Genomic DNA, 10,096 nt, shown 5'->3' with positions numbered 1-10,096 from the left:
GTCATCCCTGCTAAGGTATTGCATCATTGAACTTTGGCCAGCTCCTCCCTCATAGCTCCATAATTCCCTTTATTCACTTCCGACTGTACCCTCTCCCTCTCAAATTGCAGATTGAAGCTTATTGTATTATGGTCACTATTTCCCAATGGCTCCTTCACTTCGAGGTCTCTGACCAATTCTGGTTCGTTACACAATACCAGATCCAGAATTGCCTTCTCCCTGGTCGGCTCCAGCACCAGCTGCTCTAAGAATCCATTTCTGAGGCACTCCACAAAGTCTCTTTCTTGAGGCGCAATACCATCCTGATTCTCCCAGTCCATTTGCATGTTAAAATCACCCATAACAACTGTAGTAACATCTTTGCGACAGGCCAATTTCAGCTACTGATTAAACTTACAAAGCCTTCTTTGCTTTAAATTTAGGATTAAATGGATGATGAATGGATGATGAACGCATTTTAATAAAACACATGGAATCCTTGGATTAACAAACCAGGTATTCAAAACAAAGCTAATGGCTAAATCAATATATGCCATTGGTAAGATGGAGAGAACACAGAACAAATTTTCAAGAAGGAGTATTTCAATTGCCGTGTGATCTTTGAAAAACAGACTCTTATCAGTAGAAGATGGATAAGATCCAACAGAAGTTCCGACAGGAAATGCTATTGAATAGATAGTAAAAACTGGAGAGCATAAATTTATCATTCCCAATTAAATAGGACATGGAATATCTTTACAGAAACAGTAGAGCTAGCAGACAAAATAATACCTTTCACAAAAAAAGGATAAATATCTCAGGGAGAGAAGCTGCAAAAGAGGGAGGTGAGTGAATAGTCCTGAGACTAATAATAGGTTGAAAGGCCTCTTTCTCTACTGGAAAATATAACAATCTGCAGATTTTGTTGTTGCATAATTAGCAGATTTCTGACACCGTTATGGATTGTTGAACATCATTTCATTAAACCCAGAAAGAAAGAAAAAAAATATCTTGGCTCCAATTTTGTAATTTCCTGTGTTAATATAATCTATGTGATACCTATCATAATATTCTGCATACATCTCAGATCATTATGTTATCTCTTACAAAGCATGCTCTACGTGGAGTACATTAGAAAACAAACAAACAATCCATCCTGCTCCTGTCATTATTGCAAAAATGATCATTGTTGCAAGATGAAGTGGCATTGGAGGAAGAAACATATTTTTAAGCACGTCCAATATTTCATACAAAAAAGCAATGCATTTTTCAAGTTTCAGTACATTTTAATAATTCAGGCCATTTTCATAATACAAATGTGTACAAATTGAATTCAATAGAACACCATGGTACTTGGCAACAGTGAACATGTCACAGTTAGTATTAAATAAAGTCATAGTTTGCTTAGTCAGTGTGAAGCCTTATTCCTTGTCTTACGGTAACTCAATACCAAACAAGCAAAATTGTTTTATTTCATCTTTTATATAAATAAACAGTAAAACATATTGAAAACAGACAATTTTACATTCTGTTGAAACTATGAGCATTAATTACATGATCCAGAAAAATTCCATGCTAAGTTTCATAAGAAGGGGTTATCTGACCCTAGTATAAGTGCGAACTCGCTTTTCAAATCAATGTCACTTCCCACTTAACGGGACCCAATGGGTATCTCCCATTTGGGCACTCTGTTTCTTACATCTTACTTCTGACAAGAGCAAAATAAAAAGTTTCAACTTCTTGTCTCCTTTTTGCAACATTATCAAACCCAAATAAGGAGATGTTATGATGGATGACCATAAACAGGTCAAACAGGTAGGTTTTACGCCAGGTCTTGTCAGAAGAAACACAGGTAGTGAGGTGGAGGAGGTGAGGGAGGGAATTAAAGAGTTTAAAGTTGAATATTAAATGCATGGTCAGCAATTGCGTAACAATTGAAATCAAGGATGTTTAGGATTTCAGAATTAGCGAGGTCCAGAGAACCCTGACTGTCTTGGGGTTGGAGGAGATGAGAGAGATAGGTCGATGAGAATATCCAGGGATCTGAATGCAAAGTGGAGATTTTCAAACTGAGATATTACTTAACTGGAGGTGAGAGTAAGTCAATGAGGTGGGGAAATCAGTGACTGAGACTTCCGTCCAGAATAGGAATAACAATTATTGGATGTGAGTTTTGGAAACAGACAGGCTGTAGCACAGCAGGAATTGGGCTATTTTACAGTGGAAGTAATTAATCATAGTGGGGCACTAATATGTGATAAGAGGATCGTCTCAGTGTCAAAGGTCACCAAGGTTACAAACAGTCTGATTCAAGGACCAATAGTCACTAAGGAGAGGATGAAGTAAGTGGCTAGGGAACAAAGTTTATGACAAGAACTGAAGACAATGGTTATTATCTTCCCAACATTTAGCTGGAGAAAGGTTCAGCTTATGTAGTACTAGATGTCAGATAGACAGTTTAACAGCTGAGAGATAGTGAAAGGTTGAATGAGGTAGAGCTGGGTGTTGTCAGCATTTTTGTGAAAGTGGAGTATGTTTTCAGTTGATACCACTGAGAGGCAGTCTGTGGATAAGAAATGGGTAGGAGGCCAAGGAGGGATCCTTGGGCTACACTCAAAATACACATTAACAACAAAAAGTAACACAAAATCCAATTTCTGAAAATGTGCTACAGCACAGTATTTACAACACAGAGCAGGTCATAATACTGTTATGAAGGTATAATTGAAATATTAATTTAGAATATCAATGACTGGATATACAGGGGAGGTGATGGCCTTGTGGTATTTTCATTGGACTGCTAATCCGGAGACCCAGAGTAATGTTCTGGGAACCCAGGTTCGAATCCCGCTAAGGCAAATGTGGAATTTCAATTCAATTTAAAAATAAATCCAGGATTAAAAGTCTAATGATGGCCCTGAATCCAAAGTTGATTGTCAGAAAAAGCTATTTTGTTCACTCATGTCCTTTAGGGAAGGAAACTGCTATCCTTACCTGGTCTGGCCTACACGTGACTCGAGACACACAGCAATGTAGTTGACTCTTACCTGCCTTCTGGGCAACAATGTAGCCAGCAATGCCTACATCCCATGAATAAATAAAAACAAACTCAAGTCTTGGCTGTTTTAGAAGGAACACATTGCAAATCAAAGGAGACTGGATGTAACAGCAACAATGATCATTGAATCCCTACAGTGTGGAAACAGGTTCTTGGGTCCAACAAGTCCACACTGACCCTCTGAGGAGTAACCCAGACCCATTCCCCTACTATTACTCTACATTTACCTTGACTAATACATCTAATCTACATATCCCTGAACACTATGGGCAATTTAGCTTGGCCAATTCACCTAACTTGCACATCTTTGGATTGTGGGAGGAAACTGGAACAAACCCATGCAGATACAGAGAGAATGTGCAAACGCCACACAGACAGTCACCAGAGGCTGAAATCGAACTCAGGTCCCTGGTGCTGCAGGGCAGCAGTGCTAACCACTGAGCCACTGTGCCACCTGATTTGCAAATGATGTATTTGCAAAGTGGACAAGCTGCTTGTTCAGAGATGTTAAGTCTAAAATGTTTTATGACAGTGGTCATCTGATCCATTTTGTGGTGAAGCTAGAGATTAGCTTTGACAATCTGAGATAACTTGCTTCATGCGTAATAAATTTGGCCCTCCACATTTTCTCCAAAACCCTTTCAAAAGTGTGACAGTTGAAAACCCATTTGAAAGGTTCATCACCACAAGCACACGGTTCCCAAAAGGAGATGTCTGAAACTGCCCCTGCTGTTTCCATGAACAATTGAATTCTTCCAGCTAAAACCAATACAGGAAGAAATCCAAGTACCAACAGCTTGTGGCAAAAGTGATTTTGGCCTCAGACCACCATCTGTAATAAACTGTGCATCTTCTTTTTCATGACATTATCTGTCACTTGGCCAAGTACTTTTAAGATTACACTTTACAGTGTTCTTTTTTGCTTTCCTAGACTTGGAAGTATGCATGTGTGTTAGTTTTCAAACAGGGTAGCTACATATATTTACTCAAGTGGGTTTTATTTGACATAAATTAGTTCTCTATTTATTACTTAAGAACCTGGATGACTTGACTATATTGTGCTATCTACAACCTGATGTGTATAATTGGCAATACAATCACACTTCTTTTAAAAAATTGCTGTGACCAGCAAAGGAGTGGGACATGGAATCACATCACACTTCCTAATCTGGTTGTAACAATGCCTTATAAATAAACCAAACATTTTCACTCTCTGGCTCAGAAAGTCAACAGTTCACCTGAAGTTGATGGATCAATACTTGAAAATAAAAGAAGTTTAAGTATCTGGAAGTTCCCAAACTGGGGGTATTACATATCCGAGTTGCAGCACTTTGAAAAGAGCATTTTCTTTCTTTCAGTGAATACAAAGAATTTCTGATGACTCTTCATATGATATTCAACAGCTCAAGTCACAAAATTCACAGACTTCTGTGACGATATTGTCCATCTCTAGTTAGCCTGGTCTCCACATACTACAAAGTGGGGTTTAGTCATGTTAAAGCTAGATTCTGAATTTTAAGGAACAAAAACATGAGCAACTAATTGGCTCCTTTTACTGTAAACTAAGGAAATGTTTTTTAAAAATCTGTCTTTTGTTCTTGGTCACTTTGAAGTCAGCATACAATATCTGCATTTATAATTACAAATTATACCTGTGGAAGTTAAATTAATTCTTAATGCTGCATGTTACTTTGAAAGCTGAAGGTTATTTTAGGCTACTGTTAAGTGAATTGCCATCCACATTATAAATAAGAAAGGCAGAATGTTTACAATTGACCTATAATTGTTACACAGTCTTTTGCTTTATATTTCAGTGACACATTGATGTGTGAATACTTGCTGCTGCATAATTCCACAACAGCACAATCAATGCTCTTGGAGGGAAATATGGGTAGAGCTGTATTTCTGTCAACAAGGAAATAATCACTTATACAATTCATAAAGTGATTCAACATGGAAACTCCCAAGGAGTTGCAGCAGATTTCTTCTCTGACTGATATTTGCATCCAAGAAAAGACACAAGTCAAACCTGGAAGACAACTTACAGAGAATTAAAGTCCAACAAAGCAAAATGTGAAGAAGTAAAAATCAGTTTGTAATATCATATTGAAAGATGCTATGAAGTGGATATCACATTATGCAATTTTTTTGCTGCTGCAGTGACTCCAGTTTTGTTTAACATGCTGCATCTTTACAACTTAGTGTAGACAGCCAAATGACTCATTAAAAAAAAAGATACAATTCCAGGCATCCCTTAATAATTCACAGAATCAAGTCATATCAGCTGCTTCACTATTTTGGTCTTGTTAGTTCTGTCAACACAACCAGAAGAAAAACTGGTATCTTCTTTCCTTCTAGTAATTGTCTGAATAGACCTATTCAAAAGACAGATACAGAAATGAACACCAATACATTTAAAAAACCAGCAATTTGCAAACCAAGTACTGTTCATTAACTATCAGAATTACTAGCTGTTGTTGTGCAAAATGATATTCTTTTAAATAATAAAGATTTCTTAAAAAAAAGAAATTCAGCAGTTTAGGGGAACTGGGTGGTGCAGCCCATCAACCCGACAGACCTTTCATTTTTACCTTTCAGACAAAGAATCACATTCTGTTGGGATAAAAACCTCCCCTAATGGATAGGTGGAACATTGGTGGCATCAGCTTTGGAATGAACATTGCGCTAGTTATGGTAGCTGTCTCAACTGCAGAGTTGAAAATGAATCTAAATAAACTAACTTCACATCACCTTCTCTCGAATTAATTTATTCTGAATGCTTGCATTTTTCTGACACTTTTCAAGGCCTTTCACAGTCAGTTTTGAAATGCAAGTCACTGTTGTCATGTAGAATATAAATTGCTGGGCCCAGGGCAGTGCGCACACAGCATGACTGAGCAACATATGTAGAAAGCAAATTTTGTTACCTCATTTTCCCTTTGTGTGAGTCTCTTCTTTTGAAATTTAAATTTCTTCCTGTTGAAGTCTTGGAGTTTATCAATAAGAAACTTCTTATCTTCTCCCTCCTGCACCAAAAAAAATCAGTTCATTATGTATTGAAACGGTATGTTAAAAATTAAATAAGGAACCGGTAAATATCAGTTACCTGTGCAAAACTACTCTTAATAAATTCTGGCTGAGATCAGCATGGACTGAAAAAACTCCAAGTCGGATATGATAACAGAGACTTATTTTGTTATCTAATGACAAAGTTCCTTGATTTTTTATTGTAAAGGCTGGAAGTATATTTTTTCATTTATTCATTTTGTGGCATGTAGGCACCGCAGGCTGGCCAGCATTTATTTCCTATCCCAGGCATCCTTGAGAAGGTGGTGGTCAGCCGCCTTCTTGAACTGTGCAATCTCCCTGCTGCGGGTTGATCCCCATAATGCCCTTGAGGGAATTCCAGGATTTTGACCCAGCGACTGAAAGATCATCCTTTATTAAATCAGGATGATCAGTGGCTTGGAGGGGATCTTGAAGATGGCGGTGTCCCCATGTATTTGCTGTCTTTGTCTTTCTAGATGGAAGTGTTCGTAGGTTTGGAAGGTGCTGTCTGAGGATCTTCGTTGAATTTCTGAAGTGCATCTTGGAGATAGTACGCACTGCTGCTACTAAGTGTCAGTGGTGGAAGGACTGGATTCATGGCGTGGGTGGTAGGGGGTGGATGCTTGCATTTACAATAAACACTGACCACCATACCCAATTTATTAAGGAAATCAATTCTTTTAAAAGCCTTCACTTGGAAATATAATTTAACTTGGAGATGTAAGAGCTTTATGGAAGTATTCAAATTTTAACATTATGGTAGAGTAAATCACTGTTTCTGCTGGCACGTAGCCAGTAAACTGAAGACACGGACTTCAGATAATTGGATGAAGGAGTGGAGTGGAGGGGAAGGGAACTTTGTTTCTGAAACTGTGAGTTATTCTCTGGATAGTACTGGTCGACAAGGTAGTGAAAGATAATTCAATTGTAGTCTTCAACAGGGAATTGTGTACATGCTCAGGAAAGAAAATCATGCAGGGCTCAAAAGGAAAGATTGGGGGAGTGGAACTGCACAGTTGGTGCTCTTAAATAAACCAGCAAAGACATAAAGGGATGAACGCACTATCAAATCATCTGAAAGCAGAACCATATTTCCACAACATCAAATCATTAATGTTCTGTTTTGTGTAACATTTCTACGCCTTTTAATTCAACTTTTCAATGTGAAGAAACTGAATAGAATGTTAATAATACACTGTACAAAGGTTTAACAATTTCTGACCAAATTCTCTCCTCCCATTTTCACTGACACAGCAATGTCAATAATTCCATTTAAATGATTTGTACAGGAATTTAATACAAGATTTGTATGTTCACTGACAGTAAATTTTGGATTTGAGCTTTCATCCATGCCAAATAAATAAGGCTGCATTTGTTGTCAACACCACTGCTAAGTTACATAGTCACTACACAGGAACAGAAAGGTTTCAGAGCCACGTCACTGGAAAGTGACAGAAGAGCAGTTACCAGAAACAAATCTGGGCAGAACCGGCGAATGATAATGCTTCCAAGCATGAACCAGCCACTCCCAACCTTTTGCCAGTCTCAGCAGCTCCTCTGAGCAGGCTGTGAGGGAAGAGAGAAACAGGAACTGAGATCTTTTCCTGCCTTGTGTTAGTAGCAGCAGTGCATTTCCGAAGCTGGTCCACCCTCTGCCTGGCCAAAAACTCACCGATTATGAATCTGGCAAACAAGTGATCATTTACTGCCAGAGCTCACACTACCCATACTCTAACCACTGCTGGGGACTGCACCTGAGCATGGCTCTCCACCATGGAAACCATCAAGTAAACGAAGCATGTGCACAGTGAGAAAGGCTTTGTTGTGGTGATGTAATGTCACCAGCATCATTTGCGCATGTTCGCATCTTTGCCACCATTTTGTCGTTCACTATATTCATTCCAAGTAAATAACCACTTTTATGAGAGGTAGGTTATTCACCTTTATAAGATAAGGAACACAAACAAATGTAAATCAAACACAAATTCAGGTACTTACATTTGCAATTTGTTCGTTTAATAACTTAATTACTTTTCTTTGACCATCCACAACTTGACAATGAAAATAAATCAATATTCTGAAAGAGAAAATTAGAATGTGAAATTTAAACAAAATCACAATACTGTACTTTAATCTGCACATAACAATAAACTGAATATGTCGCCTTTAGTTTTTCCAACTTGCAACATTCAAAAACCACAATCATCTTTTGGTTTCAGTCTAATTTTGTTATGCCGTTGGCTCTGGGCAGATTCCAGGTTTAAAAGTTGCAAGCCCAAGAACTGTTCAATTTATTTATCCCCAGATTTAGAAGGATAATTGCAGAAGGTATGACATACAAAATATAATAGATTTGATAAATGTAGGTATTTATATATCTTATCGAAATGTATCCTTACATTTTTTTTGCCTGTGGACAAATCATTGATTTGCTAACATCCCTAAATATCATTTTTCTTTTGCAACCTTTCAAAATACACAGACATTATCACATCCAATTCAGTAATTCAGTCCAAATATTTATAGTTGGTGTTCATTTTGCATGCAAACACATAGCTCAAATCACATTGTCCACCCTGTTCCCATACCCTTGTTTTCATTTCCTTCATGAAGCTATCAATCTTTGCTCAAATGTTAGATGGTTATTCATGAAGCCTGTAAGTGAACTCTATGGCCCCAGCACCCTGTATCAAGAAGATTTCTACACTAATAAAATCTCACTTCAATCATGTACCTCAGGATTCGTGTACTGTCAACTTTCTGAGAGGTTGGGGTAGGAGAGGCTATTTATTTAGTTGTAATGTATTTGTTTGGGTGCTCTCAAAATCTCAGTTAAATGCAAAAAAGTCAGTTCTCGGCCATTGAGAGACAGCTTAAGGAGACCATAAATACCAAAAATAAATATTACCTCAAGATTCTCTTTGGATATGTTGCACAAAACAAGGATACAATGTTCCACTAATGAAAGCATCAGCATTTAAAGATATTTGTCTTCTCATTTGACCATTGATGTTCGATAAGGCAATGTTATTACTTTAACCAATACAGGTAGATGCTTATCAATACTCATCAGCTCTCTCCAACATTTTTAGAGCTTTATCAGCAATTTCCATATTTATTGTAGAATACAGAGAAACATTTTAGAATTGAGAATTTATTAAAATAATTGAAAACTTACAGTAGGAATCCTGATGCCAAGAAAAAGATGAAAGGATTTCTCACAAAGATCCACGAATACTTAAAAAATTTAGAACCGTTCTCATCCAGTTTTTGGACCCAGTTTGTTATAGAATCACTCATAGTTGCCAGTGATCGGAAGGGGCCACAAGATGATGATGGCTTTATGCTAATTTAAAATAAAATCAAAAACAGGCAATAAAATTTAGTCATGTGAAAATTCAAGACAGTAAAAATCAAAAGAATATGAAAAGTGGGAGATGGCATTTGGCTCAGTCACTATACACCACATTTTATTCTAACTTGCATAATGACATGGTGATGGTGGAGGGTTGTTTTTCAGACTGGAGGCCTGTGGCCAGTGGAGTGCCACAAGGATCGGTGCTGGGTCCTCTACTTTTTGTCATTTATATAAATGATCTGGATGTGAGCATAAGAGATATATAGTTGGTAAGTTTGCAGATGACACCAAAATTGGAGGTGTAGTGGACAGCGAAGAAGGTTAGGAGAAAGTGAGAACTGCAGATGCTGGAGATCTGAGCTGAAAAATGTGTTGCTGGAAAAGCACAGCAGGTCAGGCAGCATCCAAGGAACAGGAGAATCGATGTTTCTGGCATAAGCCCTTCTTCAGGAATGAGGAAGGTGTGCCAAGCAGGCTAAGATAAAAAGTAGGGAGTAGTGACTTGGGGGAGGGGCATTGGGAATGTGATAAGTGGAAGGAGGTTAAGGTAAGGGTGATAGGCCAGAGAGGGGGTTGGGGGAGGAGAGGTCGGGAAGAAGATTGCAGGTCAAGAAGACGGTGCTGAGTCTGAGGGTTGGGACTGAGATAAGGTG

The 10,096-nt window shown here is 38.0% G+C and overlaps 1 protein-coding gene across 2 annotated transcripts in view; it reads right to left on the bottom strand.

Moving 5' to 3' along the window:
- Positions 1 to 3,419: 3,419 nt before the first annotated feature.
- LOC122562196 (transmembrane channel-like protein 6) overlaps positions 3,420 to 10,096 on the bottom strand; it is a 47,195-nt gene continuing 40,518 nt past the window's right edge. For both annotated transcript variants that reach the window (XM_043714863.1, XM_043714864.1), the window contains exons 17-20: positions 9,264 to 9,431; positions 8,084 to 8,162; positions 5,965 to 6,063; positions 3,420 to 5,412 (exon numbers count right to left, since the gene is read on the bottom strand). In XM_043714863.1, the coding sequence (XP_043570798.1) occupies positions 5,392 to 5,412; positions 5,965 to 6,063; positions 8,084 to 8,162; positions 9,264 to 9,431 (367 nt within the window). In that variant the 3' untranslated portion in view covers positions 3,420 to 5,391. The remainder of the gene's footprint in view (positions 5,413 to 5,964; positions 6,064 to 8,083; positions 8,163 to 9,263; positions 9,432 to 10,096) is intronic.

This window comes from Chiloscyllium plagiosum, chromosome 24 (genome assembly GCF_004010195.1).
Source record: "Chiloscyllium plagiosum isolate BGI_BamShark_2017 chromosome 24, ASM401019v2, whole genome shotgun sequence".
In the NCBI taxonomy this organism is placed as follows: domain Eukaryota; kingdom Metazoa; phylum Chordata; class Chondrichthyes; order Orectolobiformes; family Hemiscylliidae; genus Chiloscyllium; species Chiloscyllium plagiosum.
This window is presented reverse-complemented; position numbering and strand designations above follow the sequence as displayed.